The 23,079-nt window shown below is 40.8% G+C and overlaps 2 protein-coding genes and 2 long non-coding RNA genes across 4 annotated transcripts; 3 read left to right on the forward strand and 1 right to left on the reverse strand.

Annotated features, from left to right (window-relative positions):
• Window positions 1–649: 649 nt before the first annotated feature.
• tp53i13 (tumor protein p53 inducible protein 13) lies at window positions 650–7,239 on the reverse strand. Its single transcript, XM_073462440.1, has 9 exons — window positions 6,765–7,239; window positions 6,532–6,609; window positions 6,244–6,279; window positions 5,804–5,862; window positions 5,447–5,525; window positions 4,540–4,668; window positions 3,557–3,745; window positions 2,436–3,402; window positions 650–1,997 (listed from the first exon to the last, which is right to left on the reverse strand). The coding sequence occupies exons 1-9, from the start codon at window positions 6,879–6,881 to the stop codon at window positions 1,891–1,893; spliced, it is 1,761 nt and encodes a 586-aa protein (XP_073318541.1). The 5' UTR covers window positions 6,882–7,239; the 3' UTR covers window positions 650–1,890.
• A 6,191-nt stretch (window positions 7,240–13,430) lies between these two features.
• On the forward strand, window positions 13,431–14,053 carry LOC141009762 (uncharacterized). The gene is made up of 3 exons (XR_012180153.1): window positions 13,431–13,486; window positions 13,838–13,890; window positions 13,981–14,053. It is a non-coding gene; the product is annotated as an uncharacterized lncRNA (long non-coding RNA).
• Window positions 14,054–16,872: 2,819 nt separating this feature from the next.
• LOC141009446 (uncharacterized) lies at window positions 16,873–17,359 on the forward strand. The gene is made up of 3 exons (XR_012180140.1): window positions 16,873–16,958; window positions 17,092–17,181; window positions 17,281–17,359. It is a non-coding gene; the product is annotated as an uncharacterized lncRNA (long non-coding RNA).
• A 1,420-nt stretch (window positions 17,360–18,779) lies between these two features.
• On the forward strand, window positions 18,780–20,904 carry LOC141018147 (uncharacterized). Its single transcript, XM_073493050.1, has 4 exons — window positions 18,780–18,864; window positions 19,136–19,215; window positions 19,642–19,914; window positions 20,716–20,904. The coding sequence occupies exons 1-4, from the start codon at window positions 18,843–18,845 to the stop codon at window positions 20,719–20,721; spliced, it is 381 nt and encodes a 126-aa protein (XP_073349151.1). The 5' UTR covers window positions 18,780–18,842; the 3' UTR covers window positions 20,722–20,904.
• Window positions 20,905–23,079: the final 2,175 nt, after the last annotated feature.

A 23,079-nucleotide genomic window follows, 5' to 3' on the forward strand; every position in this document is an offset into this window, starting at 1 on the left:
GAAATTGACCTGGTGACGGGCATTAAGAATAACTATTTTGATTATACAGAAGTAGTCAATTTTCTCACTGATGGGCCCGTTTGCTTATATAAGTCATATAGAGGCATCAGCATGAAATTGATAATGTTTTATAACCAGTTAAAAGTTCCTTGTAGTGTGTCTAAGTACATGGTGCTGTTTACATTGTTTAAGCAAAAAGAAAGGGAGAAAAAGCATCACGGCGAGGTAATAAATACTAACTGGTTAAAGGTGAGTAACAGCTGCTATTACAGTCTAATCACGAGTGAAAAACAAAAGCAATGATATTATAAACACTGAAAACTTCAGATACCTGAATTAAAGGTTTGAATTATTTGATGCCATTGACTTATATTGTTGCCTTTGCCTAAATTTGAATTTTGCAGATTTTTCACAGTCCCTCTTAGTGTGGCAATATCATTTTTAACTCCTACCCTTAAAGATAAATCATTCTTTTGCTTTGTTGAGCTGGTTTTACATCCATTTACAAATATGTATATAGTTGCAATGTGATGGATAAATATTGAATATGTCTTCAAAAAAATAAAACCTTATTGTTACTGTACATGTGGTTGTAAAACGTAGTTTCATGCTTCCTTCTCAAGCTTGAGTCAGAGTTAGCCTGATAAAGTTGAGGTAACACTGAGCACTGATCAGTTTATTTCTCTGCTGCAAAATGTCCCGCACATTTCGTATCATTGTCACAATCCATTAAAACAACAAATATAAGGGATTCTTATCAAAAGTACTTATGTTTAAAAAAAGAAAAGGCTGCTATGTTATCCACTCAAGTATTAGTATCGGCTTCAAAGATGGGACGTGAAAACAACTGTTTCAAACAGCAGTCGACACCATCAACGCCTCTTTCAGACAGACTTCTCTAAAGTCTGTCAAAAACTGTTCACGTTTGTACCATTGAATGACGACACATACCGCACACAGCGTTGCTTAGAACAGCAACTTACATATTCACATGCTAAACCTTCACAGGTGGAGGCAACACAGTTCTACTATAAAACTACATAGAAAAACAAAATGAAACGCAATAAAAACAATCCTGGGGTAGAAATGTAGACCAGAACTGGAGACTTCATACTGATTGTAATACATGGAGTGGAAAAAAATGAGGTGTATACACAGTGCGATGTGTGGGAAAGGATGACACACTGGAAGGAGTCGTACAAATATGTGAAATCTGCAGATCATAAAATCCAATCTGAGGGCTCCTCTTTGGACTCTTTCATGTTCTGTTTACAGGGATGTTCTGAGGGGTCAAAGCCCTGATCCAGAACCACATGACTAATGAGGGTTGCATCAAAACACACTGGCTTCTTTTGTAACTTTTCTTGGGATGACTGAATGTCTGCGGCAGTGTTCGTACATCTCTTATTAAGAAATCATTTGCCTTTGTGTTCTGGCTGTTGGTATTAAAAGTCACTTAGGATAGTCAAAAAATGTATTTCTGCTCTCCTCTGCATGGCTTCCTTGACGAGGTGGTCCCAATCCAAACAGTCCATATGCAACCAATGTGAAAAGACCTCCCTGAAATCCCTGTGTGACCAATTCATTTGGGTACACAGGGATGTAACAGACCTTTTAGCAGCAATGTGGTATATCTGCTTCATTCAGGTTATGCTGCAACATCTCTTCATATGATGGAGCTCTGTATCTACAAGACACATATTGATAAGACATGTCCAACGTGCTATACAAGGGTTTGTAGATAGTATGATTATGTAAGAACGCTGCCTAATAATGAGTTGTACCCATTTTGAACAACCAACATCTAATTTGTTTCTCTTAGTCCACTCTCCACGTCCTCGACATGCAGTGAGACTTGGGCACATTCTTGGAGACGTTTTCCTTGTTTTTCTACGGATGTTCGTCTGAGCTGGAGGAGCTTGGCAGAAGAACGCACTCCTGTCTTCGGCCCCTTTTCCGCCTCTTCTTCACAATTCGTAGCCTCCTGCGGATCACATCTAGAAGACACGCACACACACACAAATAGCACACACAATATTAATCTAACTGTTTAAGAATATAAACAATGGCAACTTGTAACTTCCACCTGAGAAGACAGAAGATAAAAACAGCTCTGTGGTGATTAGGGCTCCAACGATTAGTTGATTCATTGATTAGTCGATCAAATTAAATTTTGTTGCCAGCTATCAACATTTGCTGGTTCCACCTTCTTAAATGTAAGGATATGCTGTTTCTCTGGGTTTTGGACCGTTGTTGTTGACCAAAGAAGCAATTTGAAGACATCACTTTGACTCTGGGAAACTGATGAGCATTTTTCACAAGACTAAAAACTAAATAAATAATCAGCTAACTGAGATAATAATCGACAGATTAATCAATAATGTAATCGTTAGCTGCCGCCCTCTTGCTAATTGAACGCTGTGTGGTCCCTCTACCTGCCACGCTGTCGTAGTCCAGCTGCGGGTCATGCCAGTAAAGACTGGGCGTGGTCCTCCAGTGGCGGTACAGGCGTGTGTGAAGCACCGACAGGGTCAGGAGAACCAGCAGGAAGCCCAGTGCAGCTGCTGCCCACACCGCCTCATCTGTCCTGGGGGTCCTTGGCAACCCACTATTCACAAGAGAGGCTTGGGCTTCGGCTCCTGAGTCCTTGTTGCATTCACAGCGTTCGCCTTCTTTGCAGCCGTCACAGTCGCGGCTGCTGGGCAGGTAACTGGCTGGCTGAGGCGGAGACTCTGATTGGGATTTGGAAACAGAATCAAAGGCGGCCTTTTCATCTTTGTGGTGAGAGTGTGCATCACTGTGTGTTTGCTTGTGTTCCAGCTCTCTCTCTTTAACATCTACTACTTCATTATCCTTCATCATGCCATCTGCTGTGTGGTCTTTATCATAGTGTTTATCTTTGGAGCCGCTCTCTTCCATAGGTGGATGAACAGAGTCTGTACCTTCATCTTGGGGGCTGAGGACCTCTGGCATGGCAGTGAGGTCATGTTCACTGTTCACACTAACTGCAACATCTAACCCAGGGGAGGGGTTTGGGTTTGTCTCAGACATACTCAACCCCAAGGGAGTTGTGGGGTCCTGATTTACATTTTGGATGTGAGACTGAGAAGGATTTCCCCTTGGACCAGGAGGATCTGAGAGAGTCCGGTCCCCTGGTCCAGATTTGCTGTTGTTGCTCTGGATGTCCTCTGTACTGCTGGGAGTGGTTATGGTGGAAACATTTGTTAACGTGCCTTCTGTCTTGTTCACATCCTTAACATTCTCCCATTTGTCTTTTATTGCAGCTCTTATCTGCCTGCTTTTGCCTTTCATCGGTTCCAAGCTTTCCTTCTTCATGTTGGACTCCATCTCTCCACTCAGCAGAGAAGAGATGGTCTGCTCACAGCATCGCCTCAGAGACCCCTGGGGATTTACAATAACAGTTACTCAGAGACATCTACAAGACTACTAAATGACTCTTCTTTGCTGATTTTTATTGCAGGACATGTAAAAAGAGTAATAATTAACACCATGTAAATGAACAAAATGAGCAAAATTGTCATTCAAGTCTCCAGACCTTCATTTTTGCTGGGCGTTCCCCTGGCTGCTCAGCTGACCAGGTTAACAGCAGGTTGTACTTCCTGCTCTGGCTCACAGCATCGAACTTATTTCTTGGGGATGATGTGGTCTCCAGCCAATCACAGACGTCTGAGGAGGCCACGGTGGACAGCTCCAAGGTGTGACCCCAGGACACCAAGGCTATTAGCTGAACAGAGAGCAAACATACACTCACTCCCTGCATTCGACCAGCTGATACTCACATTTTAATTTAATAAATCACAAGACTCTTTAAATCCCACCTAGGTATTTATAATGGCTATAAAACTGTGATGCTGCTGTTAGAAAAAGAATTAGTAGAGCTAATGCCGGGGCTATTTAACAAGCTTGGTTGAAACACTAGGACCGGCTTGTGTTTCAGACAGAATCAGTTCAGCACAGTCAAACTTAAAATAAAACAGAACCACAGGGGGAGATGGGCAAACATGAAAATGAGTGTCAAGTGTTTTAATCATTGATAAGCACTCACAACAAGGGGTGCATCAAGATTAAAGAAACTCACACAACAGAACCAGAACAAGAACCGAGAGGATAATAGCTGCAGAGAGAGTTCAAAGCAGCTTTTGAGTATTTTAAAACGTATGTATCTTCAGTTTGATTCAAAACTCAACAACATGATCTTCACTTAGATTAAACCAGGAGATGAACACACACCTATTCTTTAATTTTAACAAGACACCATCACAGAACAGTAAACAGATACCTGATAAGCCTGGTCTGGCCTAGTCAATACCAAATAAGTCTATTTGTGACAGACTTAAATCTTCAGTTGTACTCAGGTGTTCAAGCTTACAAAGACATGTCACCAAAGTGTGCAAAGTTCAAAATAGTTTCAACAAAGTGAACAGAACAAAGCCTTAAAAGCTAACAGAATAATTCAGACTCTACTACGGCTTGCTGCCTTTTACGGGTCAGAGAACAAAGATAAAGGGTCCGTCTCACCGTGTGGTTATTGAGCTGTGGATGTGGCGTAATGATGTAGTCTAGCAGACAGGAGCGTGCCAGGACAGACAGAAGCAAACGCTCGTGAAGAGGAGCACAGGGATGGTAGAGCAAAACAGTGGCTGCATGCTGGGATATATACACACAGACAGAGATACACATGTGACTATCAATCACACCGTTTGATTTCTCTCCAAAAATGTATGACACCCAGTAACTAAGAGCTTATAACAATGTATTCCCTTGTTATCTGTTATGTTTTCCAACTGACAAAGATCCCCAAAGGGAAATGTCTGGTGTCCTTTAGTTGGTGGAGAAAAACAACTGAGAAGTAATGTGTTGAACCAGGAGTGATCTAAAGTCCATTCTGACGTGCAATTCCTGTTCATTAAATCCCTGATAATCAAGAAAATAAGTCTAAGCAAGTAGAGTGTGAGTATTGGCAGACTTCCTGTATTACAAACAAAACATTGATTGTGTTTTAACTCCACAGTCTGATGCATGCCTGGATAAAACAGATTGTAAAGCTGGGCAATGCAACAGAAGGGACTGTGGACAACGTAGGTATGAATTTATTCACCAGTCTCTGTTCTACTGTCTATAACCACCAAACTACTCTATGTTTCTGTTAACGCCATTCCTCAGAACTATGGCATCTTAAGGAAAATGAAAGTTGCCACATCAAATGTTGTGAAGTTCTACCTTTTACAGAATGGCTGAGGATAGAAGATGTTATTATTAGTTAATTTTTTGGTTTGCTATTGGTGTGTCATGACGTCACCACTGAAAATGAATTTGTTGCCCTGAATACAAATGTCTTTTCATTTCCTGCACTAGGCAGATAAAGTGATTAAGTTGTTGTGACAGTGTAGACAGAGGCAGCACCGTTCTTAATGTCATGACTTACGTGCAAGTTATTGAGCCACCGTTGAGGAGGACAGTACGAGTACTCTCCACTCTCTGCCCTTACTGGTCTGTACGCTCCACTGCAACACACACAAACAAAGACCCACATTTAAATGTCCTGAACATCCCTTTTAAACATGACAAAATTACATTTCTTGATTGCTTTATTGCAGTATTGCAGTTATAAAGAAGAGAAACCCAGAATATATGTCAATAAAGACACTGCTGTTTGATTTTGTGACTGGAGGTGTCCATGGTAATGTATGGGCATGGGTCAATGTCCCCTAACTTATGCTTAGGGACCATCTAGCCACCTCTTTAGAGCATAATTATTATATTCCTGTCGTAACAGCCTTACCTGTTGGGAATGGTATGGTTGTAGGAAATAGATCTGTCCATGCAGATCTGCCTGGCTGGCTGCAGTGAACAGAAATCAGGTAAAATTAGATTTTAATCACCCATACCTGGATTAAGTACTGCGTAAACGCCCAGTCTGTATCACCAAAGACAAACACTAAGTTAGCTGCTGCTGTGTTTTCACAGATTTGCTAGGAAGAAGTTTTAGTTAACTCAATCTGAGGCTGCAACTGACATGTTTCAATACAGCAAACATTGTCGAAAAAAGGGCAAAGCTTTACGGTTCATTTCATGCATTAATGTTGAACGTGCTAACTTTGTATGCACCTCTGTGTCTTATCCCATTGTGCTTTGATTTTAGGAAAATTGCTGCGTCAGTGTTTGAAGGTCAAAGGTTGGGGAGAACCGTGACATAAAGTTCTTGGCAGAGCGTTTACTCACCTCAGGATCATACACTGTGTCGATACTAGGGAACATCTGTGGATGAGGGAGACAGTGAGCACTGGTTAAACAGCTGATGGAGCAACCTGAACAAGCCAAGAGCTGATTTACACAGAGGGCAGTGCCAGATGTACTGGCTTCTCCACAACAACGACTTTCCCATGATTGTTTCATGAACTTCCTGCCACCCAGTGAATTGTAGCACACCCCACCCACCTGAGCCAGTGAGGCCTGGGAGATTAATGTGATGGTGATGATGATGATGATGTCTGTTGTATCCATAGTTACCTGAGTGGACTCTGGCCAGGGAGACACTGGACAGTTCAAATAAACAGCATCCTTTGGCAGGTCTCTACCTAAGTAGAGCTTTCACGTACGCACACACACACACACACACACACACACACACACACACACACACACACACACACATTTTCACGTCTAAAATAACTGAACATAAGTTGTATCCATTAACACTGGGTGACACCCATACCACAACGAATAATGGCTATTATAGTTACCTTTCCATTGTCACATACTGGCCCCAGAGGCTTGGACACATCGCACCGACCCAGGCTGACCCACAGCGCCGCCAGGACAGTCACTGTCAGCGGCTGGGACCTGGTTTGGCTCGGCATGGTGACAACCAGTCTTCAGTCGTTCAAGTGTGACCTGACCCACATTTAGCTAGTTGTCATAACTTCCCTTCGCTCCCATAGCTAGCGACTGACAGAGAAATGACCTTTCATAATCCCAAAACAGAAATATCGTTCGGCAAAGATCCATAACGGAGGAGCGGCGACACCTATGAGAGGCGGTTAAAAGGGTAGTAGTCGTCCCACGGTGCTAATGCTAGCTAAAGTTAGCTAGTTGTTGTACATTTTAAGTCAAACTGAAGAGCGAGGGTCGGTCACTGAACACAGACAAATGTAAAGAAAAGTATTGTGTTCCTGCAACAACTTCACTAGTGTATGATACACAGCTGTCAAGTTAGCCAGCTAACGACACTGTTGAAAGATTAGGTTTCCCCTGTGAATTTCAAAATAAAATCATCGTATCATCTTGTAGCAACTTTATTGGCTTTTTAATATCTTATATTTCTCCTTTCTACGTCGAATGAGTCATTCAGTAGTCTATACTATATTTTGTTGTTGTTTGTTTTTTCTTTTTCATTCAAATGACAATATCCTTACTTTTATTTTGAGAATAAAATTCCATTTCCGGAAGTACGATGGCAATGACGCTCTAACTTCACTGTTAAACTACGGAAGCTGCAAAGGAACAGAACATAAAAAGTTTGACTTGTAGTGCACTACTCTGTGGTTATAACTCTGAATCTCCTCTGGGAGGCGACACAATAGCATTATATGATTTAAATCAGTTCCTTTTATCTCTTGATAAACACTTTTTTTAAGGCCGGCTTTTTTATGATTTCGAGGCTTGCTCTGTGTGGCCATGGGTTTCTTTATGCTTCTGTGGCCTTTGTATGCATTTTGCTGTCACTGTATGTAGTTTTTACTATTTCTTGAATTGTATATGCTCCGTGCGTGGTATTTGTCATTTATCTTGTTTCTCGTATTCATGACTGAATAAACTAAACTAACTGACTTTAAAGGACAACACAATTTAATACTGTTTTACTTTGCTTATATTTGGCGGACCCCGCCACCTTTCTAGTGTCTAACAGTGTTCTGGGGACCTTATTTCCTTCTGAGGACAGCTGTTTATTCAGTTATGAGGAAAAAAATGAATATTTCATGCTTTGTATTATTACCTCATAAATATTGTAAATATTAAAATTCTGAGTTTGAATTTCTTCTCCAAAACTACATAGTGCCCCTTTAAGAGCAGACAAGTTTATTCCCCTGAGGTTGTGCAGCATAAGTGTCATTTGCAGTGGGGAGGCTGGGGACATGCCTTCACCACTTTTTGAAATTACCAATTTTGTCCCCATCTCTTTTTACAAAGCATCATTTGTTAAAAATGTGCCAAAATAGCTTGCACCCAGAAATGTTAACTACCAAATGAGATTTCATAAATTTTGGTGTGTTACGCATTTTATTTCTTCCAGTCGTGACTGTCTGTCCTCATATGACCTCCTCATTGCATTGCCTAAAAGAAAATGAGAATTTCTGGCATTGCTATCAACTTGTTCTGTATAGTAGACCAGCTCACACAGACCTTGCAAATTGTCTACTATATCCTGTCACTGCAGGCAGTAAAACAGGCATTACCTGTTGGCACAGGTAAAACAGACATTCATGCTGGGTTGCGCCCACAAGTCAGATGAGAGCCAGACTGTGTGTAGAGGTTGTTGCTTACAAAATAAAACAAATTGCATAAGAATAACGAAATAAACTTGATCAACCTTTAATTTATTGTGTAATAATGAACTAAATGAAGTGTGAAGTCGACACATTAAACACATGATGGGTGCACGATCAGTAATAGCAAATATAATTTTTCAAAGTAGATTTAATTTTGAAAGTGTAAAGGGAAGTCTCTGTGATTGTCACCAACTTCACACTTTCCCAGTTTCCCCACCCATAAAACTCTCTCTCTCACACACACACACACACTTTGTCAAAAAGGTGCACAGGTGTGTCTGTCAGAGGAGACTCGGGTCACTGGACAGAGGAGAAGTCTGGACAGATGGAGTCCACCCTCCTCAAAGGTTAGCTGTCTTTTTCACTGTGATTTGTTCTCTGCTTCGTCTGCTTAAGTCATAGTTTGATTAGTGAGGGCGTGATTTTATAAAAAAGATGGCTGGGCTCTTTCTTTAATCAGCAGACAGCAGTCCTTTCAGGAAGAAGCAGATGATCCATTAATTACAGTTTAATAGGCGTGTTTCCATGACTTATATAGCTTATTTACACAAAACAAAGTCTTGTCTTTCTTCTTGACACTGCTAAGGGTGTGGCACTTTTTTGAATTGTTGTAATAGGCAGTTTGCTGGATTTTATGGCAAAGGGCACCAAAAGGTTATCAATTTGCAAGCCCCAGTGTATTGATCTGGCACTTTATGTTTGATTTCCACTCATTTTAACCTGGCTATCCATTTGAGGAAGTGGCGCAGTAAGGAAGTGAGGCCACACAATTCCATCATTTGTTACGACACAACCATCATAGTAAAAATCAGCTGCTACAACAGCTGATCCTCTGTAATGTTTGTATATACTGGCAGCTCATCAGCTGATGTTTTAGGATTCTAAATAATGATAAATTTAGAGATCACAGCAATTGTATAATTATGTATGCCAGACATCTCTAATCCTGTCACCCTGCACTGTGTAGCTCCAGGTGGAGCAGCCACTGTAGCTGTCCAGCAGCCAGCGGTGGCTCGCACTGGTGGCTTGCAGCCCCTTGAAGAGGTGGCAGAGCCTGTAGGACTGGGCAAGGTGGAGGGAGACAAGAGTAAACCCGAACAGGTGAGCAGGAGAGCTGTTTAAAAAAACACACAGCAATCATTTGAATAAAACGTGCATGGTGCCATATTTAAGAAACTTGATGTCTCTGTTACTCATGACTTATAATTTCATGACACTTGAAGAGTGTCATGTAATGTTACATGTAAACCACATACGAGCTTTAAGTGTTACAGAATGTGTAATTATTCCCACCAGACTTGATTCCGAAGATTGTAAAGGACACAGTAGGTAATCTCTGCCTTCTCTTTTTGTCTGTCACCAGGAGCCGTACTCTTGTGACAGCTCTCTGTCCTCGGACAGCGAGGATGAGGGTATCGGCAAGAAAGACAAGAAGAAGAAGAAGAAGAAGCTGACGAAAAAGAAGAAGAAGAAGAAAGTATGTGTCTCAAAAAGCTTATCTTCACCACTTATCAAGTCTCCTCATGTCTCATAAGATGAAATCACACCACTGACACAGCTGTCAGGTGATACTGTGGCTTGTTGAGGGTGTTGACGAAGACACTTGACACACATACACATGTGAGGCTACTTTGCAGAAATTCATGGGAGGGAAGTGCAGTGAGGGCTGCACTTAGCAACAGCCAGTCAGACAGGAGAGAGCTAGGAATGGTATTAATTTGTTTATAATCCACATCAACTGTCACTCTTGCTCAAGGCAAAGTTGGAATGGGCGTGTGGGTTTTTTTTGGTAACATGGTTGCTTGTTGCTTGCCTTTGTGTGTCGCTAAGTTGCTTGAGGAGCCCCTCCTTTCATCACTGCTTTCTCTAAGCAGCCCAAAACAAAGCCTCGCTCCAGTGTGCTCGTAGTGACTCATTCCAACAGGCCTCTCATTTATCACTTTCACCAACAAAGGAGGGTATAAATAAACCTGCTCACTGTGTACACAGAGTTGAGCCATAACTTCCCTGCTTCTTTCTCAACAGGATTCCAGCTCATCTTCCTCCTCATCATCGTCGTCCTCCTCTTCCTCCTCTTCCTCCTCTTCCTCCTCCTCTTCTTCCTCCTCCAGCAGCTCTTCAGACAGTGACAGTGAGGTAAGTCGTGTCACAGGCTCTGCTCAGGGATCCCAGGGCTGTATGGAAGAATATTGCTTCCACGCAACTCCTGTCTTGCTCTAACATGTCACACACCGGCTGCTGTCATCACACACCTTTCAGTACCACAGAAACCTGCCTGAGACTGACTCATCAGAAGGAAAATGTGTTCTTTGCATCCATCATTTTGCAAGGACTTGATGCACAGCTCTGGTTAAAGACGGGCGCTCCTTTAAGATATACTGTAGTAGGACTGTTTTGTTTATGTAAATCCGTCAGAAATCTTTCCTGCAGCATTGCTGAATTAAGTCCTTGGCCACAAGCGCAAAACAATCCCACATCAGCTCACAGGGGATTGACAGTCCCTTCTGACTATGTCCCAGCCTCAGGTGAGGATATTGTCAAAGCCAACAATACAGTCTGTTAAGAGACTATTTTGGGTGGTATTGCTGTCAAATTGACTCGATTTAGAAGTCTAAAAACTCAGCTTTTATTATGTCGTTTGGCAAGCTGGGGGAGAAGCACAGCAGGCAGTCATTGTCAACAGTTTGAGCTTTTAAAATGACTCCAAACCAAAGAGTACACAGATATGTAACCCTTCTGTTTAGTTTAGTCACCTTTAGCTTTGAGCAACAGTCGGTCACATGATGGCCTGATGTCTTGCTCATTTCCTGGGTGTGTGGGTAGTAAATCAGGAGACGCAGGAAAAGGGACATCTCACTCTTGCAATGTTTCAGGACAAAAGACACAGACTGCAACACTTCATATTAACTAGTTGCTTATTAGAATGCATATAAGTAGCATTTTGGCACTTTATTAGTCACTATAAGGCACTTATTATTGTCTTAATCTGCCATTTTCTATAACCACAAGGCCATTAACAAGTAGGCCTTGAGTAGTTTGGCATTTATTAAACCACACAGGCGCTACTGGTGAATTACTTAGTAGCAAAACCTCACTTTAGAATGGGGCACAATATGAACACTTTTAGTTTTGTGTGTTGTTACATAAGAATAGACCATATTTATGAAGTATTTCTAAGGGAGAATGAACTTTTATGGTACCACCCTAAGGCCCATACTTAGCGAAGCAAAGCAAGTAATTCACGTACAGCAACTTCCTTACTATCAACAGGGCTTTTTACACTGCATATTCCTAGACCAGGTTTATTCTTAGCTTAGCCCAGAGCTATCCTTAGGCTTTTCATATTGCTTGTAAGCCAGGACTAAAGGCTGAGAAGCATTTGTAAATGATACTTGTATTTACAGTACGTGTATGTACTGTATACTATAGGTCAGCGGATTATCAGAATCAGTTTTTTCTTTCTCTGATTGCAGAGAAATATAAAGAAAATGTCTAAAAACACCCTCCTGGATCCATCTTCTTTATCCAGATCCACACCAAAAGTTAATGGGGTCTACTTTGGGCTGAGACCCATCCGCCATCCAAGTTTTGTAAAAAAAATAAATAAATAAAATAAAATCCCTACAGTAGTTTTTGTGTAATCCTGCTGACAAACCAACCAACCAACCAACCGACACAAGTGAAAACATTACCTTCCTTGTCGGGGATAATACATATTTGCTACTTTGGCTCTCATACAGCATGTAATCTGCAAAGGAACAAGTAATTACAGTTATCAAATAAATGTAGTGGAGTGAAAAGTACTATATTTACCTCCAAAAGTAGTAGAGTGGAAGTATAAAGTAGCAGAAATGGAAATACTCGAGTAAAGTAGCGGTACCTCAAAACTTACTCACTAAAGATATACTTAGTTACATTCTGTTACTGTGCACTAGTAGTTTATAGACTATGGTCATGCAGAATAAGGCATTAATATGTTCTTTATAATAACTAATAAAGAGCCAATATGCAAACTAATATGCATGATAATAGTCAACTAGTAAAGGCCATTATGTGTAACTTGATCTAAAGTGTAACCACAGAAACAAAGCTGAATTTTTGCATTCCACAAATGTTTGACAACCCATTAATTCACTGCTGATCAGCTAAACAGATCACAAGAGCAAAATGAGGAAAAAGTATTAGTGAACACCACCCTTCATTTGACCCTGCACTCTAGGCGGAGTCCCTAATGTTCTGGATCTAAGAGCTGGCAGGTATCTGACAGGGCAGGAACACACCTAGTTACAGTGTGTGAAACACCTGCTGTAACCAACACAACAGGTCATTGCAATAAAGTCATGTTTGACCTGTGGAGCTTTGTTTGGAATGGGACCACACCCACACACTATAAATGTGTGTCTCCATAGACATACATAGGTGGCCACAGTGCATATTAAAGGGCAGCAGGGGGAGACTTTAATTATAAGCTCATTAGACCCAGGTAAATAGGTAGATATATATCAGAAAATTAAACAATAATAATACTGTAAAGGCAAAAATGGCTCCAACATTCAGTTTGTGTGTAATATCAGCCATATGTGCTGTGCATATACTGGCTGATCTGTTGGTTTTGGCTGCATGTCCACAGTAGGTGTGGGTGTGTCTTATCTTACTCTAGTGAAAACAGAAAATTCTTAATGTATGACTAGTAGGTGACACCCAACGCTGATCCTGAACATTTGATCTTTTTTTGTATTATCCCAGCGTAACGCTCACTTTGCAAACAAGCTTCATGCTCAAGAATATGCGTGTTAAAATCTGTTAAAATGCCTTGCAGGATGACAAGAAGAAGAAGAAGAAGAAGAAGGAGAAAAAGGAGAAAAAGGGTGAGCAGAAAGAATACGTCTATGACGGTTTTGTCGTCTCTCAGGCTGGTAAGTGTAATGCAGCATTTCTCATATAAGCTGTGAAACTGTTTTAGATGTTTTTGGACGGCTGTTGATATTAAGCCTCGTGAAGTTAATGCATTTCGAGGCTCTGTGCGTTCTCCCTTACAAGAGAATATATTTTGCAAGCTTTCTAATGGGTTCTTTTCATCTTGCCTGCAACTCATGAAAGCCTCATCGCTCAGATTTTGGTTTCTTTGACTTGACTTGAGCTGAGGTGGCTGTTTTTGTGAATAGAGTTGACAGAATCACACAAACTACTTGCTCACAGAGCTATTTCTCGGCTTAATGCGTGTAACTAACAAGTTCTTTACATTGTAATGCACTTAATGTTTCCAGGTCCCGACGGCCAAATGGAAGAGCAGCTTGACGAGGGTCTGAAGATGAGCCAGGTGAGAGAGGAATCAAACAAACTGAACAACGATGAAGATGTTAAACTTGCCATTACAGGATTTTTTTCTCCTCTTCTTTTTCAAATTCAGTCATCAAATGACGAGGATGACAAGAAAAAAGAGAAAAAGAAGAAGAAGAAGAAGGACAAGAAGAAGAAGAAGAAGAAGAAGGTATGTGGAAATTTTCCCATAATACATAACACAACAATAACTGTTTTATTGGACCAGCACTTGTCATTAAATCATACATGTAAAGAAAAAGATGAAACATTAATATCTGAATCACTCTTTTATCCTTTATGTCGCTGAATATCATAGATGTATTATTCATGTCGAGTATCTGCTGTACTTCCTCTGTCACAGGATTCATCCTCATCTGACAGTTCATCCTCCGACAGTGAGGATGAAAAGAAGAAGAAAAAGAAGAAGAAGAAGAAGAAAAAGAAGAAGAAGAAGAAGAAGGTACGACTTTAATAAAAGCCATCTCTTTGATATGATGAAGTTACAATACTGTGAATACTCTCTGATCCGTCTGTTCTACCTCTGTGCGAACACAAACGACCAAAGTTTGATACGTTAACCGTTTTCTGTCCTTCACAGGACTCCAGCTCCTCTTCCTCCTGCTCCTCTTCCTCAGATAGCTCCTCCTCTTCTTCATCCTCTTCTGACAGCGAGGACGACAAGAAAAAGAAGAAAAAGGACAAGAAGAAGAAGAAGAAGAAGGACAAGAAAAAGGTAAAGCAATGTGGAGCCTCTCGCTCCTTGAAAGTTTTTTCTTGTGAAGAAAATGCGACGCTGAGTCAGGTCGCTTTTGGCTTTTGCCACAATATGCAAGTATGAGGAGTATTTGAACTTTGTGCACAAGCAGCGTGTTACCAGATTCCCCAACAGTACACACCTTCTGAGTTATTTACTGTAGGCTCTGTACCTGTCGGGGCCTGTTTTTCGGGAATGCTTTGAAAACACACATAGTTACCACACTGGCTTAACACCTCACCTCATAGTTTATCAGCTGTATTCAAATCATTTTCCACTGCACAGACAATAAATGGGTCCGTACACTCAGATCCGTTTACCGTCTGTCAAAAAGTGAGTGTTTATTTGTGCCTGCTTCCTCACATCTCTGCATTGTGCAGCGTGCAGTATGAACAGTAAGCCTGGGCTTGATTGTACTTGTGCTTTTTCACAGGATGAAGAGCAGAGTGAGGTCAGCAGTTCTACTGCTGTTTCAGCAGCAGGTGAGTGTGACTGATTAGTGGTTGGAAAAGAAAGGATAACCAGAATAATGAGTGGAATCACAACAACAACAACAACCGTCATTGCAGCCAAAGCTGTTCAAGAGTTTGACGCAGCGTTGCTGGACTTCCTCCTTCTCTGCAGGTGGTGAGAAAGCAGGACCGGGTGCTTTTGGAGACAAAAAGGAAGATGCTGACAAGGTGAGGTCCTCACACATATTGCATGCGTGCCACCATGTCTGTATTTGCACAAACGCACAGACAATCATTGAGTTCTGTTATTGTGACAGGCAAAGAAAGAGCTGAAAGCGACAGAAGAAGGCAAACTGTCCTCTGCGTTGGCTGGTACGTGCTCTACTCTTGCTCTCAAGTCAAGTTAGAGGCTGTTGTTTCGGGTGTAATGACGTTTTCTGTCCAGCAGGAGGAGCAAAGGCATCCCCTGATGGCATCGAGGAGGGCAACCTGAGCGATGATGAGGGAGAAGGAGGGAAGGAGAAGGACAAGGAGAAGAAGATGAAGAAAAAGAAGAAGAAGGAGAAGGTAATCAGGCTGTGTGCATCATGCTAACGAGAGAAGGTCTGAGTCTGTGTCACCATGCACTGGTGCAGCATTTTCCTGTGACATATATCAAGATTCACATTGATTTTATGAAACAACCTTTTTCGTGTTTTGCAACAGGATTCTGGCTCTTCAGACAGCGATGATGACAAAAAAGACAAGAAGAAGAAAAAGAAGAAGAAGAAGGAAAAGGTCAACAAAGAGTTTTATTCCATGTTTGTGTTAACTTTGCATCATGCAAATGAATAGTGTTGTATATTTATTAAGTGGAGTGGTGGACAGAAAATTTAGTTTTAGTCTGTTTCCAAGCGGGTGAATTGAAACTTCTTATTTGTTCATGGGTGTGAATATGTGTGTGAGTCGTAAAGTTTGATGATATCAGTGTGAATATTTGTATCTGATTTGATCCACAGGACTCCTCCAGCTCCTCATCTTCATCATCTGATAGCTCCTCCTCAGACAGCGAGGATGACAAGAAGAAGAAGAAGAAAAAGAAGAAGAAGAAGAAGAAGAAGAAGAAGAAGAAGAAGGCTAAGGTTTGTGTCTTGACAACACTCCTGACATTTGTTGTGCTTGTGCTCGTCAGTATTCTTATGTCGCCCTCGGCTCTCTCTCTCTCTTTACAGGATTCCAGCTCTTCCTGCTCCTCTGACAGCGACGATGACAAGAAGAAGAAGAAGAAAAAGAAGAAGAAGAAGAAGAAGAAGAAGAAGGTAAAGCAGATGCGAGAACTCTTAAAATGGATGAATTAAAAATTAAAATTAGAGATTAATTGAATTAAGTGAACTGATGTCTTTTCTAGAAGGCCAGCTCTTCTGATGATAGCTCCTCTTCTTCCTCATCTTCCTCTTCTTCTGATAGTGATGATGACAAGGTGAGATCACACACACACACACACACATCATGTCCTCTACTTAATAAATTTTTCATCTGCAAAATTCATCACAAGCACGTTTTTTTTTCTACTTTAGAAAAAGAAAAAGAAGAAGAAAGATAAGAAGAAGAAGAAGAAGAAAAAGAAGGTGAGAACGTCTCATCCTTTTGTTTGGTTGATTATATGATCAACGGGAAGCTTCAAAACAGTTTCTATAAAACCAAAAACATCTAGAAAAGGTGAAATTACTTTAAGAATGAATGCGTATCATCTTTATTTCTCTTTCTGTCCAGGATTCTTCTTCTTCGTCTTCTTCTTCTGACTCTTCTAGTGATGATGATAAGAAGAAAAAGAAGAAGAAGAAGGACAAGAAGAAGAAGAAAAAGAAAGACAAGAAAAAGGTAAAGAAATGTGGATGTGTTGTCCAACTTAGTCCAATGCAGTCTCCTGCTAAATGTATTTGTAAGTGCTATTTCCTGGGTGCATTATGATGGGATATTTGCTAACACAATTAACATATTTACATCCATCAAGGACTCGGATTCTTCTAGCAGTGATGACGACAAGAAGAAGAAGAAGAAGAAGAAAGACAAGAAGAAGAAAAAGAAGAAGGACAAAAAGAAGGTAATGTGGGGCGCGATGAATAGAAAATACATCTGTGCTTCTTTTTTGTTTCACAAAAACATAATTAACTGGAGTGTTGCATGCTTTCTATTTGAGCAGGACTCAAGCTCTAGTTCATCGAGTTCATCTGATAGTGACAAGGAAAATAAAAAGGACAAGAAGGACAAGAAGAAGAAGGAAAAGGTAAACACTCGTAAAATGTGAATATCATCAGATTATGCCTCATGTGAAGGTGAAATGAGTGAATCTTATTGGTTCTTTTGTGGCTCTTCAGGATTCAGGCTCGTCAGTTAGTGAAGCTGACAAGAAGAAAAAGACCGTAAGTTTGCTCTTATGTGAAAAAAATAATGGCCACCATGATTTTTCCTCACAGACTGTCTAAGGTTTTCATTTGTCCTCCATGTGGGGAGGTGACATTGATTTCATTCAAGGAAAGCCCTGACGGTGAGCAAAGCGGCGAGCCAAAAACGGAGAAGTCAGGCTCAGGTGGCGGCGGACTTTCAGCTCTCAGTGGCAGCAGCTCTAAGCCGGGCGGTGCTCCTTCTGTCTCCTTCGCTCCGCTCCCCTCCAAACCCATTGTGAAGCTGGATCCTCAGAGCACTCCAGCTCCAGCTCCAGCTCAGTCGTCCAATCCCTCTGTCCCCAGCACCTCACTGAGTTATGGAGACAGGGCCATCCGCAGACCTGCCAGCCCCATGGAGGCCCTCATGGGGAGCCCAAGGAAGCAGGGAGACGGAGGGACCCGACCTAGTTCCTACCTGACCAGTAGTGACCTACTGAAAGGCCCCAAGCCTTACACACAATGAGATGTCATGATCAAAAAAGATGTTACTGATATTTTTTTATATGGCATGGGAAAAGTAAATGTGATGAGAAGAGATGCTGTGATTCTGCTCTCAGTGCCCTGATATTGAACACGAAAAATCTGATGACTCATCATGCAAAATAAAAGCAGATGTTTCTGTTGTGTTTTCTGGTGGAATGCAAAGGCTGCTGGGTAAAGATGCATTGTGACATGATGAAAATTCAAGTTGAGAAAGATTATTCTACAGTGAATAATGATAAATAATGATGAAATAATACAAGATGCTTGCTTTGAAAAAATAAAACAATATGATTTGATTCGTTTTCGTTCCTCTTATTGTTATCGTTGTTCCTATATTGATCATTTAGTGTGAAATTATATTGATGAAAGCAGACTTTCTCAGTACAGTCAGATATACGATCAGACGAACACATTTGTCTACCCTTTGCTTGCCTTTCAGGAATATCACACCCACTTCTGAAACAGCCTTGAAACAAGTTGTTTGCTGTCGGCAACAGGTTGAAATAATCCAACTATAGACTTATTCACTTATTTTATGATAGTAATGTTTTGAGATGCAAAACACAACCTGATCATCACGTTAGAATCATTAAAATCATCTCACTATGATCAGCTTACATGAAAATGGATCTAGCTCTTCTCACTCAGACTACTCAGGGCAAATTCGTTGCATTTCCTGCACTTGAACGCAGCACAGCTGAATGACACAAACGTGAACGTTTAACCCGGAGGGGGCGTGGTTAGGAGGTTAGGTCACGTGTTACAGGTGCGGTCCAGGCTTCCTCTGCCTGTGAGTGCGTTGGGACACACTTGTTTGGGAAAGCGCACGGCCGAGATGTCTTTCGATCTGTCCGATGGTAGGCTGTTTACAATGACTGCGCTTGGTGGGATTATCATGAATATTATTGCCTGATGCTTTTGCACCTGGCAGCGTTTTAATATCCAATGTATGCTTGATGTGCCAACAAAGATGTGTTTACATGTCTTTGCACTGCTGTTGTGTGAAGGGGGCTCGGTAGTAACTCAGATTGTCGGTCACAATAACTCAGACTGTTATATCAACTTCATTCTGACCCCACAGGTAAACCTCAAACCTGCTCACTGTTTGTCTCTTTTGCATTTGTGCAGCTACGGGTGATGGACCGGTGAAGAAGGAGGAGGCTCAGAAGGATGAGTTTAGTTGGCCCTGGAACAAGGACAAGGACAAGGTAGGAGCGTCTAACATGTGCTCATGTGGTTGATCAAAGCTTCCTCAGGTGTTGAGAATTTGGCAACTGAATCTATTGTGGTATGAGTCTACTGTTTTTTTCTCTGACGGACAGGCCAAGTGGCTCTTGCCAAGGGCAGATTCCAAAACTGATATCAAAAATGTTCTCCTCTGTGCCGGTGAATATTCACACAGCCACCCAGGTCATGGTACATCTAAGTGCTATACAGAAGCAACTGGACTTGCTTGCTTGTTGTTGTTTCTTCCCCGGTAAACCTGCTTCATCTGTGCCCTTCCACTGCCACCTCTTGGGCACAACACAGTTCTTACTCTGCCTCGATTAATTGTGATTTGTGGAGTCAAAATCAATCCTCAAGACTTCAATCGGTGATTCATTCAAAGTCAGCTTTTTGTCATTTTCTTTTAGGGAGACTCCAAGAGCAAGTCCGACAGTAAGGACAAGTCTGGCAGTAAGGACAAGTCCGACAGTAAGAAGAAGTCCGACAGTAAGGACAAGTCCGACAGTAAGGACAAGTCCGGCAGTAAGGACAAGTCCGGCAGTAAGGACAAGTCTGACAAGAAGTCCAAGTCAAAGGACGGAGATGGCAAGAAGAAGGAAAAGAAGAAATCAGAACACAAAGAAGGAGATAAAACCTCATCCTCATCCTCATCCTCATCTTCCTCCTCCAGCAGCGATGAGGTAGAGATCTCTTATGTAATTTAATTTTGTCATTTAAAATATCTTTACTATGTCAACTAGGCCTCGCTGTGTTGGATATTTGGCACATCGAACACCCTTCGATGCTCCCAGCTCTTAGTTCTCAAGAGTTATTAATAGCAAAATGCAGGCCGACAGGTAACATACCTGTCACACCTCATCTCAAAGGTTGGTGTGTGCATAGCACATCCACAACAGGTCTGACCGGCAGCACCCGGTTTAATCACATCTGACACACCACGCCCTCCTGTGTGTGTGTGTGTGTGTGTACACTGCTTTCATCTTAAGTTCGCACTGTTGTCAAGTGACTCATCTTCCTGATCATGCTCGGTCCTTTTATAGCTTTTAAACCTGCAGCTAAGCTTAGATAAACTTTTACTGTCTTATCACACTTAGACTGAATCCCTTTCACTTTGTTGCAGGTGTATTCAGAGGAAACATGTTGGTCACATTTGTATGAATAACAGGTTTTTCCATGCAAATGAGTAAAGCAAGAGAGGAAAGCACTAAGCCCAGGGTGGCAGCGAAGGGAAAACGGGTCAGATAGGGGAGTCATAAAGAGCTGTTGTCTGATGGAAGCCAACATGTTGTTCTCAGGCCTGTCATGGCCTGACTAGACTAACATTCCTGCTCCTAAAATGATTAAGGTGCTTGTTACAGCTCATGCTGCTGTCACAAAGATTCATACATTAAAGATAAGAGGGAGCTTCGGCGCTCAAGATGTTCTTTAATAAATCATGTCTCCTTTCTGCACTTACAGTATTGTCCTTTTTGTCATTTCAGGACTGAGGCTTCCTGCAGGACCGACCTGCACTGTTCTGGTCTATTGACAAAGCCAATGTGTGTGTGTGTGGTTGATATAGCAGTGGTACAAACTTCTCTTCCTGTCCCTGACATACTGGTATGTTATACTACTATGTGTAAACAAATCTGCTGATTTACTAGAAGTAAATGTTCTGACTACAAACAAAATGACTGCAGGATTGTTTTTTTTTTTTTTGTGGAGTGTTTTTTTCTTCTTCGCCACAAGGTGGCAGTGTTGTCTATGTTTAAGTTCAGTCAGGTTGAGGTCCAAGTAGAGAAGGTCAATATTTTTGTTTAAAGGATACAAAATAACATAGACAGTATTATTTTTGTTTGTCAGTGATTCTCATAAATTGTGTGGAAATGACAGTTGATTAATATTCACTTTGAAAAAAGATTAATTAAATGAATTGTGTTTAACTTAGTCAGTTGATAAGGGTAGGTGTCAGTGCCTCATTTGACCAGAGTTGACACTGTCTGAGTATCATTGGACCAAAGGTGACTGTGGATCCTTTACCAGTAAAAGTAACAGTGTAAAAATACACCACTTACATATAAGAGCTCTGCATTTAACAGTGGTTGAAAATAACTGAGTACATTTCCTCAAGTACTGTACTTAAGAACAATTTTGAGGTAATCGTACTTCAGTATTTCCATTTTCTGCTTCTTTATACTTCTACTCCACTTAAATTCAGCAGCAAATATGGAACTTTTTCATTCCACTACACTTATTTGACAACTTAAGTTACTATTTACCTTGCAGATTTAGTTTATTAATACGCAATTTAATCAACAAATTAATTACAATCTAATATAAAAGGTAAAGTGATAAAGTGAAGATAAACTGTTATCCAGCAGATAAACAGAATCAGAAATACTTCCCACCGAGGGGAAATTGGTACGTTACAGTAGCTTCTCCTAAAGCAGATATATCACATCACACTATAGGGAGATTGAATTACAGAAATAGAAAAGACAATAAGAAATACGAGTAAGTAAAAATAAAATAAAGAAAGTGGTAAATTACTAAAAAAAATGCATTAAACTATATGTGACAACTTTGTATGTATTTACATTTATAAATAGAACTGCTACTAGAAATAGAGATGTAAGATATGTGCCTAGTACCACACTATAACTACAGTGTAGATAATATTAATATTACTGATATTGCAGCATGTAATGGTTGACAGAAGTTTACAATATAAATAAATAAATAAATAAATAAATAAATAAATGTAACATAAATGCTCCAAACAACAGAGGGATATTGCACATGATAATGCACTAAAATGTAACAATACACAGTTGAATAGTTGTGTTGTTAGAAATGTAAATTAATTATGGAGTTATGGCTGTTAACAGTGTAATAAGTTCAGGGGCCATCCCCCAGAGAGTGTGACACTCTGAGGGAGGAGTTGAAAAGTGTGATGGCCACAGGCAGGAAATGACTTCCTGTAGCTCTCTATTGTGCATTTTGGTGGAGTGAGTCTTTCACTGAATGTGCTCCTGCGTTTGACCAGCTCATCATGGAGTGGGTGGAAGACATAAAGGAGTTAAATCACCTTTACCAGCTTCAAACATCAGAGCAATATTATGTAACTTTTTTACCTTCTAATAACAGCTTCAAAATCATGTTGATGGTACAGCGTCTTATAATAGGCTGAATGGTGTCTCTGTCTCAGCCACTCTGCCCCCCATCACTTGTTTCTGCACTATGTAACTTTAAAGTGATGAAGACATTGATGCATCATTAATTATAATCAAATAATACAATTATTCTGAAATACCAAGTTCTGCATTATGATTACTTCTACTTTTATACTTTAAAGGGGCATACGTAAGAATTTGAGTTGAAAACGTTCAAAAATGAACTAAAATCAACAACAAAATGTAAAGAAAAAGCAGTTTTGACGTTATGATGATTATATATTGTGTTGCAAAGATATCTACAGAAGTTAGCATGCTAACGAGCTAGCCCCGGCCCTTCCTGGTCCAAAAATCCTACTGGCGATGTACTAAGCTGGTGCCTGAGCTCCCAGTCTGGACTCCTAGCTGCACAGCTAACTGAGTTAACTAGCAAACGGTAGCTACTGTTAGCAACAGTTAGCAGTTACTCAGGTGATAAGCTGTCCCCTATTTGTTTTGATTATGAATTTGACAGCCTATTCTTACATTTTGCACCTTTAAGTATATTTTGATGCCAATTATTTTGTACTTTTACTATGTAAAAATTAAAATTGCATGATTTTTACATTTCTACATTACACGTATCTCTACACTGTATTGCTATTTTCCCTTTAGTACATGATCTTAGTACTTTTGGCACCTCTGGCATTTGAA

The sequence above is a fragment of the Pagrus major genome, chromosome 2 (genome assembly GCF_040436345.1).
Source record: "Pagrus major chromosome 2, Pma_NU_1.0".
Classification (NCBI taxonomy): Eukaryota; Metazoa; Chordata; class Actinopteri; order Spariformes; family Sparidae; genus Pagrus; species Pagrus major.

Coding starts and splice junctions, on each gene's coding strand:
- LOC141018147 (XM_073493050.1), top strand. CDS start 18,843: ATGTCTTTCGATCTGTCCGATG. Junction 18,865..19,135: donor GTCTTTCGATCTGTCCGATG/GTAGGCTGTTTA, acceptor GCATTTGTGCAG/CTACGGGTGATGGACCGGTG. Junction 19,216..19,641: donor GGAACAAGGACAAGGACAAG/GTAGGAGCGTCT, acceptor ATTTTCTTTTAG/GGAGACTCCAAGAGCAAGTC.
- tp53i13 (XM_073462440.1), bottom strand. CDS start 6,881: ATGCCGAGCCAAACCAGGTCCCAGCCGCTGACAGTGACTGTCCTGGCG. Junction 6,610..6,764: donor CAGTATGTGACAATGGAAAG/GTAACTATAATA, acceptor CGTACGTGAAAG/CTCTACTTAGGTAGAGACCT. Junction 1,998..2,435: donor GGACTACGACAGCGTGGCAG/GTAGAGGGACCA, acceptor CGTGTCTTCTAG/ATGTGATCCGCAGGAGGCTA.